General features: G+C 41.9%; 1 protein-coding gene across 1 annotated transcript; it reads right to left on the bottom strand.

The window, feature by feature from the left end:
- Positions 1-5,749: 5,749 nt before the first annotated feature.
- On the bottom strand, positions 5,750-8,828 carry LOC139479384 (toll-like receptor 4). The gene is made up of 2 exons (XM_071262238.1): positions 8,814-8,828; positions 5,750-8,281 (listed from the first exon to the last, which is right to left on the bottom strand). The coding sequence occupies exons 1-2, from the start codon at positions 8,826-8,828 to the stop codon at positions 5,750-5,752; spliced, it is 2,547 nt and encodes an 848-aa protein (XP_071118339.1).
- Positions 8,829-22,247: the final 13,419 nt, after the last annotated feature.

Here is a 22,247-nt window from a genome sequence, read left to right as displayed (position 1 = left end):
TATTATTAATTTTGTTCATTTATATTTAATCGCAGTTTTCCCTGAAAATATGTGAGTGTGTTTGAGTTAACGTCGCTTTGTATAATATTATTCTTTCATTTCTACCATCGTGTTTCTGCTTATTACAAGAGGACACGCAATGGGACGCAGACATTTACCACTTCCCCAAAACAACACAGCATAAGTATTGTGCTGACCGACCAAGTATCATATTGGGTGAAGCCACACAAGCAATGGTGATAAATGGTTATTTATCAGAATATATAGAATAGAATATTTAATACACAAGATAATCAATCAATATTTACATATTGCAAACTCGGAATAGAACCTTTTAGGTAAAACAACCCTCCTTAATTACCTTAAGGATGAATATGAAAAAGGACAATTTGATGATAATCTATTCTATACACAGCCTTGCAGCTATAATACAAGCAAAATCTTGAGAGATACAAATCTAATAACGACCAATTTGATGTTGAAAGTAATGGACACAACTTGAAATAACATACTATCACCAAGTTCTTTTGTACATCAACACTTTCAACATTGAACAAATTCTTTGATACGTTATTCGAAAGATTCCAAATCAATACATCTTATAACTCAATGCGCATATGAAATCTGTGTTATAATCAGAGTCCATTGTAAGTGAGTGAGTGAGTGAGTTGTGTTTAACACCGCCTTTAACAGTACTCCAGTTATATCGCGGCGTGTCAGCTTAATGTGGGAGGAAAGCCCGAAGTGATGCACGTTTCAGACGTTTACCACTTCGGTGAAACCCACGATCACGGGTATGGGGCTGACAAACCTAGAAACATAATAGGAGCGAACCGTGATTCGAACCCACAATCATAGGTTTCTGGCGAGTCCAAGGGACGCAAGTCTGCACGGCGAATCGCGGCTCCTTAGACGACTGGGAAACCCGTGCCCCCAGAGTCCATTGTAAGATTCTGGCTATGTCAAAAGCATGTGTTCATGCATCGAGGCAAGAGAGTTAACTGACTTTAAAAGTCCAGTTTCCACCCTTGCCGAACTAGGCTGGAATTACTGGGCTCGTCGTAGCGCCACCAGTGGCTATTACGAGTTATGTCCTTTCTATGCCTCTCCTACTGCCCAATCAGATTCAACCTCTCGTATCACTTGCATTTGCTTCAGAAAAAAAGGTGGCGCCCAGTCAAGAAGATCGGATTGATAATCAAGATCTATATTGTGATAAAACGAGTCTTACATCGCGAAGTGCATCAAATCACGTGAGCACCTTGATTAAAAGCATGAAAAAAAATAGAAAAAATCTGTTGACAACCGGATTTCGATTTCGGTGCGCGATTTTGATTGGACTATGCACAGACTCGGTAGTCCAGCCAAAATGTAACTCCATTATACCAGCCTAGCTCGGCAAGGGTGGAAACTGGACTTTTATAGTCAGTTAACTCACTTGCCTCGGGAAGATGGGGTTAATGAATCACCATCTACTAGTAATGCTACCAGATGTTCTCGAAAAGATGAGCGTATCCTGCACCAAAGATGGCACCCATCACAAATACATGCAAAGATAAGTCAATGTGGTATAAGGAAAAATAGGAATTGCATTATACGTCATTTTTGTCGAGGATGCGCCAAATTTGGAAGTGTCCTTCACGGGTCTTCCATAAAATATTCTGAAGGCTTTACTACGTCCTGGAGTGTTTTAAACCTGGTCAAACAATGTTGGAACAAATTCTCGTATGACACTCTTTGTAAAAAATACAACCTGTTTGTAGTTTAGGTTCATTGTGTGCATTATGAAGCCCGGGAAGGCAATGAGGAAAGTTTTGTTCCTCTCACGATAAAGCCGTATCACGTTATGAAATTAGATTCGCTTTTTATCTATCACAAAGCAGGTGAAACATGTCAACAGGTATCTGTTTCCAGATAAATAAAAACGTAATGTGGTCTAACACCGATATACCAGACATTTAGAAGACAAATAGAAGTATATAACTTTTCTTGATATGAGATTTATTGCCTTGGCTTCTGATGTGACGCATTTCTGTTTGCTATAATAATGTGATACCAAGATCTGTTATATCTTATTTAAATCTTATTTTTTACGTGAAGAGGTTTTATACTCCTTCTCATTATAAACCTGCAGAAACGTGACTTGTCACAAATGATGCATGTACTATATGCAGATGATAACACACGTAAGATTAGTGTTGTACAATCCTCTGCTTTTGCTAGTTTTCCAAATTGATGCAGTGATTTGGGCAGTTGCCGATATGGTCCGAGATGGCTGATTTACCGTGTGGTTTCATGTCAGTAGTCAGGAGAGACTGTCAGCCGAAAATATTTGTCAGTTCCAAATGGTCCATACCCTCGATTATCACCCACGTGGTGAAGATGCAGGTGGTAAGATACTAAATCATTATGGCACACGTGTGTCGTACAAGGTTGACCTTGTTTTATTCGTTTTGATTGGATAACCGTGACCTTTGTCACACCGGGACTACTTTTTTCATTCATAAAAAAATGCGAGACGTCATTCATTTTGCAACTACAAGACAGAACTGAAACAATGAGAGAAAGATATTTACAAGTACTTTATTAAATCAAACAAGACAGTCACACGCATCAAATTCGGTTTGCATTCGATATAAGTTATGCATAGAGCTTCTACAGACATTATATAATCGAGCTATATCCATTTACATTGTACATGATACGACTACCGATCAATAGATAGAGGGTCCCAATGAGCGTGACGCACCCATCCACTTTCACAACTTTCAATTTGATTTAACGTAAAAGGATAAGCGTGATGATATGAAGTCAGTTTACACTATCTGGACAGATATCTAGACTAACTTGGGGTGATCTGGTTGTGCCATCAGTGTCCCTTATGGGGCATATTTTGTGGCACTGTTTCACAGAGACGTTGTTCCAATGGGGTTGGACCTGTGACCATCCGAGGTAGAATAACAACCCATGCTGGCCGTAAAAGGCGACTTTGCTTGTCATAGGAGGCGACTAACGGGATTGGGCGGTCAGACTCGCTGACTTGGTTGATGCATGTCATCGTATCCCAATTGCGTGGATCGATGCTCATGATGTCAATCACTAGATTGTCTGGTCCAGACTCGATTATTTACAGACCACCGTGATGTAGCTGGAATATTGCTGAGTGCGGCGCTAAACAAAAAAACAAGAACAACACTTTCAAATACCCTAAATCTGCAAGGTTTTGCGCCATGACATTACTTCAAGTGGCTAAAAATAACACCCTGTTGGAGACATTACCAAAGATTTTGCATGTGTTATTCTTGATGAGAAGGAAGCGGCATGATAAAACGATAACTCGGTGCCATGTCAAGTTTATTTCTCAAAATTCACCAGCAGTGGTACATGAGTTAACCGGCAGTGGTACATGAGTTAACCGGCAGTGGTACATGAGTTAACCGGCAGTGATACATGAGTTAACCGGCAGTGGTACATGAGTTAACCGGCAGTGGTACATGAGTTAACCGGCAGTGATACATGAGTTAACCGGCAGTGGTACATGAGTTAACCGGCAGTGGCACATGAGTTAACCGGCAGTCGAAAATATGCTGTAACGGGAGTCCACAGTTTCACATTTGTATATAATATATTTTGACATTTTAAAAATATTTCTTATTTGCTTTACAAATTAAGGATAATACTATTAATTGATATAGATTTGGCCAATGGGACACTGATTCGTGAAAATAAAATATCCGCTGTTGGTGAAAAGCTTCACATCGAAATACTAGTAGATAGTGAAACTCGTCCCTTACAGCAAGTGAGTTACATAAAATAGGGTAATAAATAGATTTGGACAGAAATAGATAGAACTACGCCAATTTTGCAAATTTTGTGGATTATTGAAAACCGCCTGAAGGCCACACTCGTATTTTTTTGACAAATAATATACATCGTAACTTTACACAAGAAAATGAGCCATTTGAAAAAATAGATTTGTACAATAAGTTTGATATTTAGAGCGTGTCATTATTTGTTGCATTTTAATGCCAAAATTGGTAAATTCTTCTACACGAAGGTTCTCTTCCAAATTCGCATAAAGCATGAAATTTGAGTCGAAAATCGAAGTAAAGATGAAAGCTTTTAAATTTCAAACCCCCAAATTTCAGCACCATATAATATACTGGAGACAACCATTGAATCAAATGTTGATAAAGTACAATCCACGGTTTCTTCAGTAATGAAAACATTGCTTTGATTGCAGTTTCTTCTGACATTTTAATTGCTGATACAAATCTACCGTTTCCATGGAGTTTGATGCTTAGATAACGGTGTATGTAGAAACAGTTTCTTTATTTGGCTCTGCTTTGCTTCCGTGTAAAATAGGCGCAAAGAAACGAGGATATGATATAAATTTACGAATAGTGCAGAATGGTTGATGAATCATGAGTGCGTCAATATAACCTTTACATCATTCATAATAGCACATTTGACCAAGCAAAATTGCTGTAGATATTTAGCATCAAGAAGAACATCATCAAGAATTACATCAGGCACAATGATCATTGCAAAATGTAATATTGGCACAGATCCCCTTCCATAATATACAAGTCTCTTGGGGTTCTTTCAGAAGATATCTATCAGTCTATTGTTTTCTGAAAAGCAGAACCTTGAAGTGTTTGGAAAGGTTAAGATGTTAGGAGACGTTTCACATTAATGTTAATCATTGTCAATGACTGATTAGTACCTACAGCTTATGAGAAAATAAAACCCTTTCCATTGTCACAAGAAATCCCCTGTGCTTAAAGTCGAGTCGATTGTACGATTCCGACTGTGTCATAAGAATGTGTTTATGAATCGCTATCAAACAGTGATGACACCAGGTGTTCGCAAAAGAGTGAGCGCACCCTGCCCCACTGGCGTCACCAGTCATAAATACATGCAAAGGCAAGGCAATTGCTCACCTGAAAAACAAAAACGTGGAACCATATGGTACAATAAATATAGGGAAATCTCCGACACACATCAACCATAAAACTCCATTAAAGATCAACTGAGGCATTGAATGCTGCAATAACCTGTCAGTAAGAGTCGTACGACGCTCTCCGAAATATTCGTAGAAAGAGCATGCTTGACTGTACCTCAAAAACTGCTGGAATACTGCTCGATAAAAAAGGGAAAGAGGACTGTTGGAATGTTGAAGTCATCCCTCTTCTCCTAGACCTGTGGAGAGTCTTTCGTCACTCTGAATCTTTATCCACAGATCCAAACGCGAGGCAGTCCCACCGGTTCCTCTTATTTCTAGCTCTTGTGGGTAAATCAGTGGAAGACAATTGCCTATTTGACCGTTATTGAACGATATCAGATCATGGATATACCTGAAGCCTGAAGATCGTCTTGACCTAATTGCCTTGTTTTGACTTGGCAAAATTCCGATTCATAGGCATGAAGAAAAAGATGAGCACGAGGGGAGCACAATTGGTGCCCATGGGGATGCCTACTTCATGCCCAAATGTCTACACCCAAGTTTTAGATAGATGTTATCGGTGAGGAAGTCATTTCACATGTTGTTTTTAGCAAAGTCTGCCAGTTCTGGACAAACACAAACGTTTGCATTATATCAAGATGTTACATAAAAGTTGTAAATCCCTTCTCTTTATCATAGATTGAACTGAACATCTTGTGGTTATAGGAAGTACGTAACAGTCCTGGGAACTGGGAACACCATTTATATGCAAAACAAGTATCAGTATTCCATGGTATTCAGTTTTCAGGCCCTAAGACCCCTTTTTAAGCTGTGCCAAAACACGGCATTCCCCTCCATGTCATCTGTGAATTCCACGTACGAGTCCCGTCTCATCACCTCCACTATATCCATAGGAAGATCCTTCACAGGAATGTCCTCCATGACTACAACCAGCAAGGTGTTCCTTCCAGTGTAGATACTCTCCATCTTGGCCATCTCCATCTCGTATCTACACCAGTAGCTCTTCAGGAAGTTCCTGGTCAGGATCACCACAGTCTTTCTGCTGGAACTGATGGCTTTCAGGATGTTGGCCGCGATGGCTTCTCCTGGAAGAAAGTCTCTATGGTGGATGCACAGACTGAAATTGTCCTCCGGTCTCTCTTGCTCTTCAAGAATCTGCCTCATATCCGTTACAACAAAAGTACGATCTTCATCAGCATATGAGACAAAAGCATCAAACTCGAATTCTTGCTCTTCATTGTTAGCCGAGAGATACCCCTGGTGCTTGTTCCACATTGAATAGAAAGCATACCTCAGTTTCCATCTATAACGGTACATTATCCCAAATAACGCTAAAGCCAAGGCTAACACTACAACACTGAGTAGTCCGATCGTTAAACCGACAAATGAAGCACATCTTTTCTCAAGGTTCAAAACAATGTCTCGTAGATTTGTCATATTCATTTCTCTGTTGTCTATCGATGTGCATGTCAGATTGAACAGCTCTACTACCTTTGTCTCTTTTGATTCCATCCATTTCAGTGACAATAACGTTTGACAGTCACACTGTAAGGAGTTACCGTGAAGGAAGAGTTTCACTTTGAGTGGTGATAGTTTATCAAGTTGTGAGCGAAGAGGCGTGGGATTATCCACAAAGGCGTTTCTTGAAAGATCTATTATCATCAAATTTGACATTCTGTCAATGTTGGCATCCCATGTTTTCAGGGAATTACTGCTAAGCTCTAAATATTGAAGAGACGTCAAATTCTTAAATATTTCACTTGGTAAATTGGCAATCTGATTATGAGACAGAATGAGATGTTTCAGATTATGAAATTGACTTAAACTGTTATTACCTAGTCCGAGACCCAGATTGTTGTGACTAGCATTAAAAACAGAAATGGAACTGAGGTTCAGCAAGAAATCATTCGCAATATATTCACAATGGTTGTGAGAAAGATCAAAATATTCTAAGCTGTCTAGCCCTGAAAGTGGTCCCTCCCACCGTGTTAAAAAATTATTTGACAAATCCATTGTTTTCAAACTGTTTGGACCCAGTTCCAATTGGGGGATGGTAAAAGCCAATTTTGAAATGCTAAAATTAAGGAATGTCAAATTTGGGGGAATGTACAATTTTTTGTGACTTGACCTTGAGTCATGATCATGGTAATAAAAATTATCTTCGTCAGTGCCTCTATGTTCTAATGATGACATATACTGTTTCTTTGAATATGCAATTCTCTTTACTCTTTCTAACCGCTGAGACGCATCCTCAAACATTTCAATATATGACGAGTGCTGCTGAGATATATCAGCCCATTCAATTGATAAAACTGACATTTCTAACAGGTAAATGCCAAAGAAAAACGTGTTGTGTTTCACTGACAGTATTCTAAGCGTCTTTGGCAAGTACGTTAGTAAGAGATTATCAAAGAGTTCTATCCTGTTATCATCCAGATAAAGTTCTTCAAGGGATGTATTCTGAAGAAACATCAAATCCTGATATCTCACAAAAACAGTTTGACCATGGTGCCAATGTAACTGGCATGCTTTGTACAGCTTCAGTGATGGGTGTCGCAGGCCGTAGAGACCTTTGCCTGCATTCGTAAGTCCAAGAGCTCTGTTTTTGGATATGTCAAGAGTATGAATGTTCTTGAGAGGACTAAACGCATCAGCCTCGATTTGTAAGACATAACAATTTATCATGGATAAGAATGTTATATTGGGCAAATATTGAAATGTTTCATTTTGTATGTGTCTCATGTCACAGTTGCCTTCGAGAGAAAGAAAGAAGAGATGTTTCATGTTTCCAAATCCCTTTCCAAACATTGGGTTTAATAATCCATCAATGTGCAACGTCTGAAGAGAGATCAAGTCACTGAAAGTTTTGTCTGGATACGACAGGTTGGCTCCATGAATAGCAGAATTCTTGTGAACAAACAGCTGTTGGAGTTTCCTTTGTGCTGTAAAGAGATGTATAGGGTAAACATGTTCATCTAGGTTCAGACGATTACAATGGACATCCAAGATTTCCAAATGATACAATTTTGAAAAATCGGTGATTTGGAATCGAACCAATTTATTATTTGATATATTCAAATGTCTCAGGTATTGATATAGATTCAAGCGGCCGTTGAGGGAATATATCTCGTTGCAGCCAAGGTCAAGGCTTCGTATCTCAGGGGGAAGATGCTTGGGAACTTTTCTCAGTCCAAGTCCTGAACACTTGTCAATTAACTGCCCTTGAATTTCACCACACTTACATGGTGAGCATATGGGTGTAGCGTCAGAGGAGAGGCTAAGAACAAATGGTATTACACAGATGATGGATGCCACCTGAAAGAAAGTAAATGTACATTGTATCATTTTCATTCAAAACATAATACAAGTCTCTGGGTGGGAGGGTTGTTGGACATCAAAATGACAGAATGTTTTGATTTTCGACATGACGTATTCAAGTCTAAAATATTGTAACAAAGAGTCATCAGGAGATGACATAAATATTTTTAGATTAAAACGTTCTGTATTTATTTTCTAACGCACCACATTTTTATTTTTATTTTCAAAGTAATGTAGTCATTTAGGGGGTGGGGTGTGTGTCAGGAAATAACTCGATTATCTAATGATATGTCCTGGATTAATCCAGACCTGCTCAGTGTGTGCCGCAGATGTCATTAAAATTTCCCCAATTTAAATTTCCCAATTCATGTTGATATTTACAACTAATAACTAGAACTGAGTGGGATGTATGTTTCCTTGAAAGGTGATGCGAAACAATGATTATCTCTTTTGTCATGAAAATCCCTACCCCCAACCCCATCCCCAAACAGAAGAGTAAGGAAATGATTGATCTCAATGGTGTACTCACATGCAGTATGGCCATTGTGCGCCACGAAGTTCAAGTCACCTCGTTGTATCCCCCTCTGTATCAATGTGCAACATTATGGAGACGAAGTCATCTCCCTGAAACAATACAACCAACGTCCTTGTGTGTCAGTTCAGTTTCACACAAAGGAAATTGTTTCATTGGACATGGCCTTGTCCTGATTATGCTTTCAAACAATACATCCTTGCTAGGGTTGGGACTGGTAACTCGGGTACACGGGCCGGGTGGATCATGAGTACACTCTTCGCGCACAGGTACATTTTTAGGAAATCTATTGTACCTAATAAAGTCAATATATTTTAATATCATAGATACAAATATGAAATGATTGTCAGATGTTGTCGTTGTACAAAGGCATTTCATTGTCATGTCACATAAGGCCACAAGGTGGCGCTGAACTCAGTATCTCGTGTGACCGGCTCGGGCAGCAATCACGGCTCTGCATCTCCTCGGCACAGACTGGATAAGGGTACGAATTCTGTCCTGCGGAATTATGCGCCATTCTGCTTGTAACGCGTTGGCCAGTTGTGGGAGTGTCTGCGTTGTGATCTGACGTTGCCGTACACGTCGATCGAGTTCATCCCAGAGTTGTTCGATTGGGTTGAGATCTGGAGATCTCGATGGCCAGGGCAAAACGTTGATGTTGGCGTTATGAAGGTAGTCTACAGTGAGACGAGCTTTGATTCATGTTGCGATTTGCTGTCAAATTTCCCTGAACCACAACCAAGTCAGATCTCTTGGTGTAGGATATGCCCCACCCCCTCCCCCAAGCGCGAATAACGACACGCCAGTATTGAGTCCTATAAGGACAATATACGATGTTTACAAATATACTCTTTAAAAAAAAGAAACTTGACATAGATGTAAAACCGCTTTTTGCCAAATCTAAAATATTTACATTAAATGAGAACCAAACAAGTCAAACAGAAAGATGATGTGTCTATAATTCGCGAAAACACATGCAAAGCACATAAACGAAGCGTTTGGGGATCAATTTTACAGCTTCATCCAAACGCAACCGCCTGTAAAGACGTGCAGCACAGGATCCTGCATTTAGGCATGCAGGCCCCCCTGCTGAATGGGTATAAAATCCACAGCAAAGGCTGTTCATACAGTCCTTATAACGGCAGTAGAGGCGGTGACAGAATGCCAAGACCCAGGAGGGATGCAGCTCAACGGACCAACGCCATTGGGAGATTACAAGCTGGAGCAACTCAGCAAGAAGTGGCCAGGCACTTTGGCGTATCCAGACAGACAATCTCCGCACTGTGGTCCCGATACAACAACACCAACAGAGTTGACGACAGACCAAGGTCAGGAAGACCAAGGGCGACAACCCGAGCTCAAGATCGATACATCCGGCTGCGACACCTCCGAGAACGCACTACCACAGCCACGTCTACAACCACACAGATCCCTGGGGTACGCAGAATATCAGATCAAACGGTACGCAACAGACTGAGGGAGGCTGGACGTTTTGCACGAAGACCTGTTCGACGTCATGTATTGACCCCACGTCATCTGACGGACCGTCTGCTTTGGTGCCCACAGTTAGATGGGCACGTGCAAGGTGGAGAAATGTACTGTTTACTGACGAGTCCCGTTTCCTACTCACACGTGCTGATGGGCGCGCATGTGTCTAAAGACGTCGGGGTGAACGTTACGCCCCCAACTGTGTGCAGTTGGTTGTCCCATTTGGTATGGGCCGGAATTCATCACGGTGGTAGGACGCCTCTCGTGCATGTGGCAGGTGCATTGACAGGTGTGCGTTACAGAGACTTGATCCTACAGCCTTACCATCTTCCTCACGTCAACGTTCATGGCGGGCAGTTCCAGCAGGACAACGCTCGACCGCATATTGCACGTGTTTGTCAGGACTTCTTATAGCACAACAACATCCAGACATTACCTTGGCCAGCCCGGTCACCAGATTTGTCCCCGATTGAGCATCTGTGGGAAGAGTTGGAGCGACGCGTTCGCAGAAGGAAGCCACCGCCCCAAACACTTCCGGCGCTTCTTGATGCACTTCAGCATGAATGGCAGCACATCCAACAGCGTGTTATTGACAACTTGATTGCATCTATGGGTCGTCGGTGTCAAGCGGTGATTGATGTACGTGGTGGGCAAAACCGATACTGACATTTTCTGTACCCCTGTCTGTCTAGGTGACACGATTAATGTTTTGAACATTGTGTACATTGATCCTCAAACAGTATTTCAATTATGAAAAAAGAAAAAAGTTAAGCACACCCCTATTTCTGAACAATGACAAATGGCCAAAATCATGGCATGGGATGACTGACCACAGGAGCTGGGCGATACCAATGTCATCGGATAGAACAAACATTTGACAACAAATAAAGATGATATTGGTGAGTTGTGATTAAAATTTACTGACAAAAAATCATGGTAACACAAGTACTGTTTTTGACCAAATCCAACCTGCAATCATGAGAGATACACCCCCAAATCATTACCGAGCCCCCGCCGTGTGCAACAGTCGGTTTAATGTTCCTGGGGGGGGGGGGGGGGGGGGGGGGGGTGACGTGGAGCAGAAAGCAACTTTCGTCTGACCAATGGATCCGTCTCTAAGTTCTCAGATTCCAGTTCTGTCGCGCAATACACAATGCTAAACGAGCAGCTTTGTGGTGATCTCTCCACAAGGGACGCTTTATGACTCGTCTAGCCCTCAGTCCTGCTGCTTTCAGCCGGTTCCTAGCGGTTCTGGTGCGACGATTGGGCAACCACAGCTACCACTCGTCTCAGACGAGTACTTGTTAAAAAGGGTTCTCGGCGTATGAGACGAAGGTCCCTGTCTTCGCGATGTGTCGTCACAGGATGTCTTCCGGATCTGGGACGATCCTGTACATCACCGGTCTGAGCATGTTTCTCGACTAAACGGCTTACGACGGTGTGGTGATACCCCAAAGCAATTTTAACGTTTGGATATACTGCTTTTAGAGATATTCGAGGGTAGCATGTTGCACGGGCATACCATGCATGGCACGTGAGTTTTCGTCATGCATGACTGATTATATCATCTCGAGACAACATAATTCTTCCCGTAATTATAGCTTTCATGTCTGTTGCAAATATTGGGACCAAACAATAATGAAATAAACTGACAACCAAAAGACACTTTACCAACTGAAAATATAAATTTCATACAAAGTATCAATTTTTTTTCGATGATGGTCTATCTAAAACACATAACCTAAATACAACAATAGTGTATGCAGAAAATGTTAATCGTCTGTTACATGTTTGCGAGATAACACGCGAAAAAGTGAAAAACACTTGCACCACGGACAACTGCAAATGCACGTGCGGGTAAGGGTATAAAACGATTGCAACGGCAAGTCATTCACGACGACATCCACAGTGATAAAAAAACACAAAAGAAATGCCACGACTCACAGTCGAACAACGTGAACGAGCCTTGGGTATGGTACAGATGGGAGCCACCAACGCCCATATTGCACGAACCTTCGGTTGCTCCCGTGTTGCCGTTACCAACTTGATGCATTATTACAGACAGACAGGGCGGACCGCTGACAGGCAAGAACAGGCAGACCCAGGGTGACCACGCCCCATTATGACCGGGACTTGCGTACCTTGCACATCCGAAATCGCTATCTGACAGAGACGTCATCGGCGACAAATGCCTTAGGTCACAGGGTTAGTCGACAGACACTGGCCAGGAGACTCAGGGCTCATGGAATCAGGGTTTTTAGACCATACAGAGGACAGCTATTGACAGCGCAACATCGTCGTCTGCGATTGAGATGGGCCCGGACTGTACGACGTTGGCAACGACGTGACTGGCAGAGGGTTGTCTTCACTGACAAAAGTCTATTCTGTATGTTTAGGGCTGATGGAAGACAACGTGTTTACCACCGAGGGGGTGAACGGCGGCGTGTTCCGTGCAGGAGGTCGTACCATATGGTGGAGGGAGTGTCATGGAGTGAGGAGGGATCTGTGGGCAGGAGAGGACACCGCTGGTCATCGTTGACGGAAACTTGAGAGTTCAGCGTTACATGGATAACATTCTTCGTCCAGTTGTCCTACCATTTCTCCAACAGCAACCACGTGGTGTCATTTATCAGCATGACAACGCTAGAGCCCATACAGCCAGAATTGTCACTAACTTCCTCGCAGCCAACAACGTCAACGTCCTGCCGTGGCCTGCACGCTCTCCCGACATTTCCCCCATAGAATACCTCTGGGACTTGATGGATCGTCGTTTTCGACAACGACCACACTCTCCAGCCGACTGGCAAGAACTGATCTTAACCCTCCAAGAAGAATGGCGTCAAATCCCACGTGACCTCACCAGGCGAATGACTTTTTCTGTGCGTCGAAGAGTTTTTGCGTGTATTGAGGCATTTGGTGGTCACACACGCTACTAATGACTTGTTATTGAACGTGAGCGATTGTTTATGTACTCTGCCTATTGTCCATGATTCTGAAAGCTCGAGTTTTGTACCTCACCCAACTTTGGGGGGCTCTGACGTCATTCTCGGTCGCGGTATGATTGTCCTTTTCAGTGTTGATTATGTTGATATATTGATCATCTCAATACACTTTACTTCATGCATGTATGTTTTGTTGTTTTTGAACAAGAGTGATTTTGGTCGTCTGTTTATATTAGGGTGTGCTTAACTTTTTTCTTTCTGTTTATGTCGCATTGTCGCATTGTGGCCCAATCCAAAATGTGCGAAAAAGGCGTTAACATTGTCGTTCTTTTCGTATGATGGTGCGCATGTGTAGTAAACGAATTAATTTACGCATGCGCCGAAATGGTTTTTTGTTAGCTCGACTGGTTCTAAAACAATGGCAATGTGGGTTGCTTTTCACAAACTTAAAACAAATCTTTCATCGTTGCTTTAGAAATTAGTTCATATATCGTTATTGTGTTTGTCGGTTTTTATAAACCAAAGGTCTTTTCACTGCTAGAAACAAGCGCTTTGCATTTCTATTTAACTTCATTCCGGTTTCCGACATCTTTTCAAATCGATTAGGACACACGGTTTGCTCTGTCGTTTCAGACGGCGCAAATTGCTGTATGTGAGAAAACTATGATTGTGGGTGTGAGTCCTAGCACAATACACATACACCACTTAGGGTTGGTTTGGTTGGTTGGTTGTTTAACGCCGCACTCAGCAATATTCCAGCTATATCACGGCGGTCTGTAAATAATCGAGTCTGGACCAGACAATCCAGTGATTGATATCATGAGCATCGATCCACGCAATTGGGATCAATGACATGCATCAACCATGTCAGCGAGCCTGACCACCCGATCCCGTTAGTCGCCTTTTACGACAAGCATAGTCGCCTTTTACGGCAAGCATGGGTTACTGAAGACCTATTCTATCCCGGATTCTTCACGGGGCTCCAGATATGTCTCTTTGTCGTATTGTCGCCCCATCAAATGTGTAAAAAAGGCGTTAAAATGCGCGACAACGCCACAATGCGATATTTTGATAATATATACTTTCTGGTGATAGTTTGAGTGGATGAATGGCTCACTGACTGTGAATATCTATTGTTTTTATCATCGATATGCCTTATATACCAAAATATTATCAATAAAGAGAATATAATGAATGAAGCTTTTACTTACCACATGAAAAGTCACTTAATGGAGTAACTCAGTAAGGGTTACACAGCATACGGACGCGTGAACTTCGTTCGTACCCCGAATGGCGAGACGTGTGATTGAGAGAAGGCCTGTGTTGTGCTAGAGCTGTATGCATTTAATAGGCCGCGGCGCTTTCTGCGCGCTCGCTCAGCGCTCTTCGCGGACGTATGGTGGCCGAGAGGGGACATCGCTTTCTCGCTTTCTCGCTTTCTCGCTCCATCGCTTTCTCGTGTTTAAGCAATATCCCCTCTTGACCACTATAGGGGCCGCATGTGATATCTGCTGCAATTGGGAGGTAATGTTGAACTTTTCTCACTACTTACTTAAAACATAATTTAACTGTAGAGACGTAGGTGATTTTAAAAGTCCACCGATTTTTGCTTAAAATGTAATTAATTTATTTATGGCCCTATTCAGTTGTATGTGACCGTCACGCCGAAAGCGCGTGGTAGATCATGGCAATACGCTCTAAATAAATCAGGTTAAAATCTAAATATATGCAATATTAAGAAGACTATGGTTAATTAGTCATGGCTGATTGTTTTGCAAAAATACAATCTTATGATTTAACTAATGTTATATTTGGGATAACACTTTCTTAGTAAAGTACAGATTCTAGTACTTTTTTGGGTTGAGTCCCGTCCGGGATTCGAACCCACACATGCCAGGGTGAGGCACCTAATCGCCAGCACACAAAGTCTTATGATTGTTGGTGTTCTAAAAACTTGTTTTCGGTAGTATATGATGTTACAGTGTGTCATAAGGTTGTCCGTAAATGTTCTTTTTGACATTTGATGTATGTTTAACTTGAATTGTGTTTCTTGTCTTGTGCAAATCTACAAATATATGTACTTGCATATAGTAATTTGATAAACACCGATGTGAGTGAGTGATTGAGAATGGTTTCACGTTGCTTTTAACAATAATCCAGTAATATCATGGGTAACACCAGAAATGGGGTTTCACACATTGTACCCATGTGGAGACTGATTTTGTCAATATTGTTGAACATTGTGTTTAAAAAGTTTGATTGTTTAGAATAAAGATACAATAAACTTACCGTTATGAGACGGTCACCGATTAAACAAAACAGCTTTATTTTATGTCATTACCGTGATATACGCCGGACCCAACTCATGTTATCCTACCGACTTATTGAATGCACCTCAGTTCCGAGTGAGCGTCACGTGTCAGATGTGTGTACAGTTCAACAAGCTTCCTGTTATTGTAAGTCCCTATGGAGTACACCTTCTTAGGCGTGTTGAAACATAGGGGATTGCGTCCAAGGCATGGTGATCACAGGGTTGGACAAAGTTTCACAAGCAAAACATCATAGTCTGTAGTGTCTCCTTGCATATTCTGTCTGTGCGCCTCCAGTACACACAGCCGTTCTCTTCTCTTTTCATGGAGTACTTGTAGCCTGCATGATACGCCATGAGTGAGTAAGTTTGATTTAACGCCGCTTTTAGCAATATTACAGCAATATCACGGCGGGGCACACCAGAAATGGGCTTCACACATTGGTCCCATGTCGGGAATCGAACCCGGGTCTTCTGCCTGACGAGCGAACGCTTTAACCACTAGGCTACCCGACCGCCCCTCTACCACCATGAAGGTTAGGGAGGAAAGAAAACTGTACTATTGCATTCGCAAACTGATCATAGTATTGGATGGCACATTAATGTTCATTCACTAAACGGGGCGGTGGGGTAGCCTAGTGGTTAAGGCGTCTGCCCGTCACGCCGAAGACCCAGGTTCGTTTACCCACATGGGTACAATGTGTGAAGCCTATTCTGGTGTCCCCCGCAGTGATATTGCTTGAATGTCGCTAAAAGCGGTGTCAAAACCAAACTCACTCACTCATTCATCGTGTTTAATAGGGGAGAGGTGATGATGAGTTAGAACTTAACGTCATGATGTGTGCCTTCAAACGCCCATTTCTTATGGTTCCTTAAAGTTCCCCCTCTTCTAAAAAAAAATGTTTTGGTTTTATTTAAATTCATTTGCATTCCTATAAAATCACAAAATGTATATAACACATTTCTTTTCTGTGGAAAGTCAGCTGATATAAAGATGCCTTCCCCACCATTCTCCTCCAAGTCAGATGTTAATTCATTTAGAAAGATACTAAATAATTTGGGACACATCCCTGACGAGTTCCCACGTCGCACTTAAGGTAGCCCGGCTGCAGGTTTGACACATGCTGATACATTAGAGTACATAGATACAAGTAATTTAATAAAGTTGCCTTTAAGACCTACCCTTCATCTAGCATCTATGGATTCGTGTATAATATTAATATAAGATAGCTACGCGATAACTCCGAAAAAAACAATGAAAAACGAAGCGTTGTTTATTTCACGATGTTCCATCATGACGTCATTTTTTCTGGAGATTCGAATATGCGCTCCCAACAATATATATATATATATATTAATTTGAAGAGTTTATTTAAGAATTGACTTTCACTTTGTGTGAGTTCATTGGAGTATATGAACCTTCATAGAGTGAGTATGAACGTCGGAGCTTGCGGCTGAACGCGTGCTGAATTACTGTATAAAAAACATACGAGAAATCAAGTAGTGTTTTAGAGAATTATAAGAATTGACGATGTTACAAAGTTTGGCCCTCACTTAAAGAATGAACTTCTATAAATATGAACTTTCGTAAAAAGCCAATTCTGCACTATCGCGTCACATGAGTTTCTTGTCCATATATAGCATGATAGTCGGGTTTGTTTGCAGGCCGACGTCGCATGGTAGGAGTTCAATTATACTTACTTTTTTATGCAAATTGTGTGAATGGTGCTTCTGGTAGGGCAGGACATGCTTACCCTTTTGGCGAATCCCTTTTGTTGTTACTGATTTTCAGTGGTCCCTTCATATACACAGCTACTGGGTCCATTACGCGGAAAGAAATCTGTTTCGGTGGATAATATAGACTGCTTATTGTCTTGCATTGACGTTATATATTAGATTAACCGTTTTGTATACTAGTATACAGATACCATTTCAACGTTCTCCAATATTATGCACTTTCACCGTTAAGAAGTCTGACATTGTTAGACATCATGGTGAGTCTTAGTTTTGAATTTCGATTTATTCAAGTCTAAAATATATACTGAACCGCAAAAGAAACGTCACCCCAAATAACATTGCATGAAAAGTTGTCATTTAAATATCTGGGTAATTTTTGTCAAAGTTTGTAAAATTTAACATTACCTTGTCCGGGATCTGAATCTTGATGATAAAAAAACAAAGCAGATGACATTAAAACCGATCGCCCAAACGCATCACGGCAACGGCCATGGTAACCCGATGCACGTGAGTTCCGTGCAAATTGCGTCCTCCCATTTCTTGCCCTATAAAAATCCACCCAGATCGGATAACATTCATTCGTTGTTGAATTGCTACCACATGCCAAGATTGACAAGAAATCAGCCACACCAAGCCCTTGGACGATTGCAAGATGGACAAACCGCCCGGCAAGTAGCCAATGCATTTCAAGTGCACGTAAGGACCATATACAGACTCCAGCAACGTTACAAGACCACCAACACTACAGATGACCGACCACGTAGTGGAAGGACAAGGGTCACTACCCGAAGTCAGGATCGTCTGTTTGTGCGACAGAGTCTTCAAGATCGTTTTGTTTCTGCTGCGGAAACTGCTCGACAGACCATGGGGGCCCACCAGCGACACATTAGTGCGGAAACCGTGCTTCGGCGATTGCGAGCAGACACCTCCACTGTCACAGGCCACACCGAGGACCCATTCTGACACCACGTCATCGCCGGGACCGTCTTCTTTGGGCAACACAGCGACGCCGTGGGGAACGTTATTCGGAAGCTTGTGTTGTTGAGTGAGACTCGTTGGATGTTCTGAGCATCATGGTGTGGGGTGGAATTGGTCTTGCACAGGTGGTCGGCCCTGTGGTCTTCCAGAACATCGGTCCAGGGAGAGGCAATGGTGTCACAGCAGCTCGGTATATTGATAAAGTCTTGAGACCACACGCCATACCTCATTTAGCACGTCGCCGCAACCACGAGTTTCAGCATGATAACGCCCGTGCCCTCACTGCGAGAGCAACAAGAGACTTCCTCCAGCAGAATGGCATCAGAACCATGCAGTGGCCTGCCCTCAGTCCCGATTTAAATCCCATTGAGCACCTGTGGCACGAGATTCAAAGACGGCTGAATGACGTCCGACCAAGGCCGACAACTGCAGCTGAACTGCGTCAGGCGTTCCTCATCGTGTGGGCTCAAGTGCCTTCATCAACCGCCTCATCCATTCCATGTATCGACGTTGCACCGCAGTCATCAATGCACACGGCGGACACACGAGATACTGACTGGTGATGCCATTTTCCCAGAGACTAGTGTTGTGTTTCACTTTAACAACATATGGAACTAATTTCAACCTTGATGATCAGTTTTGCCAAGTTTCATCTTTTTAATATGTCTCAAAGTATGTTTACAGAGTTTTGACAAATAAGGTTTCTCATATATCTATCCAATATCCATGGTGACGTTTCTTTTGCAGTTCAGAGTAGTAAGAATGTATAACCAAAGCGGAAACAGGAACCAAAACACTGTGGGGCCGCTTTTAGCAATATTCCAGCAATATCACGGCGGGAAACACCAGAAAAGGGCTTCACACATTGTACCTATATCGGGATTCGGCGTGACGAGCGAACGCTTTAACCACTCGACCGCAAATCGCTTCGTTAGATGATTTGCAATGGCTTAAATCTTTTCCTCTATCTATTGGCAAACTTGGCAAAGAAAGGGCGTGTTCTCTTGGCTTTCTGTGCTTTTCACATGCATACACGTCGCTATATAAGTACAAATCTTGGACGCCACATGAAACCCCATTTCACCTCACCTCAGACACGTGAAGATCCGGGGTAGAATAGGTCTTCAGCAACCCATGCTTGCCGTAAAAGGCGACTATGCTTATCGTAAAAGGCGACTAACGGGACCGGGTCCAAATCGCGTGGATTGATGCTCATGATATTAATCACTGGACTGTCTGGTCCACACTCAATTATTTACAGACCGCCGTCATATAGCTGGAATATTGCAGCGTTAAACAACAAACCAACCAACCAATCTGTGCTTTTTGCTCCGATACAATGCTCCCTTAAATGTCGTTCTTTATCCGTGTCTTCACCGTGACATGAACGTTTAGCGTTGTGAGGACGCCGTCCTTGCATGTCTCATAAGCTGAGCTTTTTGTTCCCGTATACCCAAACAATATACGTTGTTCCGCCCACTGAAAGCTTCAAGCCTATCGACACTCTTTCAACAGCAATAATGTCGCGGTCTGGAGATGAGACGTCGTTACTGGCCCTGGGTTTTATTCTACATCGTTAGCAATCATGAGTTCTAACCTCACCACAGATTCTGGTGTTTGGCATACAACCGCAAAGAAAACCATCTGTATGTAAAGGACTAACATTACATGACTACTAAATTGATTTGTAGTGTTGACGTCACCATTGTAAACACAAGCCGCTTCATCTGGTATGTTCTCGCAAACGAAGTCATCTCATAATGCTGAATAACAGTCCTTGGCTGGAATTATGGAGTTATATTTTGAATGGGCTAACGAATCTATGCTATCTCAAGAAAGGCCATGCTGCTCACTGCTAAGATGTATCAGTTGACAAGACGCTCATTTTGTGGATTTGAATTCCAAATGTACCCTGATCATGAATGCTGATCAGCACCATGCCATGTCTGTGGTAAATGTCTACATCACATTTGGCGACCTGATAATCTGACAAAATATTTTGCATGGAAATAGGAAGTTATAAGCACTGATTGCTTCATTTCATTTCAGTGTTCATATCTCATATGCAGAATAAGTCCTAAATATTTCAATGGCAACTAGGATTGAACCAATTGATGAGATCCGATTTGGCCATGTTTACTTCAGTTTATTATCTGAACTAGTTCATAGGAAACTATTGATCGCAGACGTCATGACCGATATTGAACTTGCAACTTGCAACCGGGTAACCATTAGTGAATTCCATTTGTCATCACTTAACATCACCGGGGGCACGGGTGGCCCAGTCGTCTAAGGCGCCGCGATTCGCTGTGCAGAGTTGCGTCCCTTGGGCAAGCCAGAAACCTATGATTGTGGGTTCGAATCCCGGTTCGCCCTGATTATGTTTCTAGGTTTGTCAGCACCATACCCGTGCTCGTGGGTTTCACCGAAGTGGTAAACGTCTGGGACCTGCATCACTTCGGGCTTTCCTCCCACATTAAGCTGACACGCCGCGATATAACTGGAATACTGTTAAAAGCGGCGTTAAACCGAACTCACTCACTCACTCACTTAACATCACCAGCCAGTCAAGCATTTCAAATACCTCGTCTATAGTTGAATTTACATGGGACATATAAAAGCAAAGGAATGCAGTTTTCTCTGGCCATCTCAGCTTGTCCTTTGAAACTTCCAGTATCTATCAGTGTCTACTGTTTGCTTGACTGCTTCATAATTAATACTTAGCACATGTGAAACATGATGTTATGAATTATGGAAACTGATGCCAGGTGAAGGAGTCCATATCAAACTTATATTTACATCTGCATTAATGCAAGTCAACCATACATATATGCAACTAATAGCAAATATATATGTTATCAGACATTAGGATAGAGGAGCTATTGTCTATATCTGCACATAAAAATGATGAAATTATTAGTCCATGTTGAGTTTTTATTTTATTTGATCCTTTGACACGCTTGACCTTCCTACATGATAGTGTGATTCCTGTGGCTGTTTCAGCCAGGTGGACTAATAATTTCATTATTTTTATGTGCAGATATAGATATAGTATTTGAAATGCTTGACTGGCTTTCACATATCAACAATGGTTCACCTTTCAAGTGATCCAGTAATTTGACAGACAATCCAGCCGTCATATAGCTGGAATATTGCTGGGTGCGGCGTTAAACAACAGACAGACAGGCAGATAGATAGACAGACAAAGAGGCAGGCAGGCAGGCAGGCAGGCAGACACTCCAAAGAACAACTTGTGTATTAAAGTTCTCGAGTGATCTTGGTATTGTTCACATCACTTATGAAGAACACATTTTTACTACTTTTATAGCTAGGCAATCAAAGATTATGAATCAAATTCTCATGGAGGTCTACTTGTGGGTCTGCTAGTAGGTCCATGTGGAGGTCTTTGTGTCTCTGATGCAGGGAACAGAGATAGTTAGTCTGAAGTTAACGGAGTCGCGGGGGCTAGTAGAAATGCCACACGTTAAAGCCTTTATGCGAAATGTGTTGTCAACTGTAAACATACTTTACAATTGCTTTGAATAATCTCTAATGTTCTAATTTCAAACTGATTTCATTGTTAGAAAAGTTAATTTGGACTTAAACATTATTAACACATTACTTCACAATGAAGAACTCTATCAAAAGAATGGAAAGCACTCTTTTTCTGATGTCTTTTTGAAAATTGGCAAATTGCCTTTGTCCCAGTTGTGTGACGGGTCATATCAAAAGCTCTCTCACTGTTTATGCCATCAGGAGAGTTGACGGCGTGACTTAACATATCAATGACACAATGGTGATAAATTAGCTAAAGTGAACTAATTTTACCAAATAATATGTCACATTTGTAAATATATTTATCATATAATGGGTAGGTTTCTCGACAGGATAAAGCCAACGGATAAAAACGATATCCGTTGGGGTCATATGCGGATAGAGATGCAAATATCAAAGGTCAAGTAGGACTACTTTCACTGT

Source organism: Haliotis cracherodii, unplaced genomic scaffold, assembly GCF_022045235.1.
Source record: "Haliotis cracherodii isolate W230 unplaced genomic scaffold, xgHalCrac1.p SCAF_4, whole genome shotgun sequence".
NCBI lineage: Eukaryota > Metazoa > Mollusca > Gastropoda > Lepetellida > Haliotidae > Haliotis > Haliotis cracherodii.
Note: the sequence above shows the minus strand (reverse complement) of the source record. Positions and strands in the feature narration are given on the sequence as shown.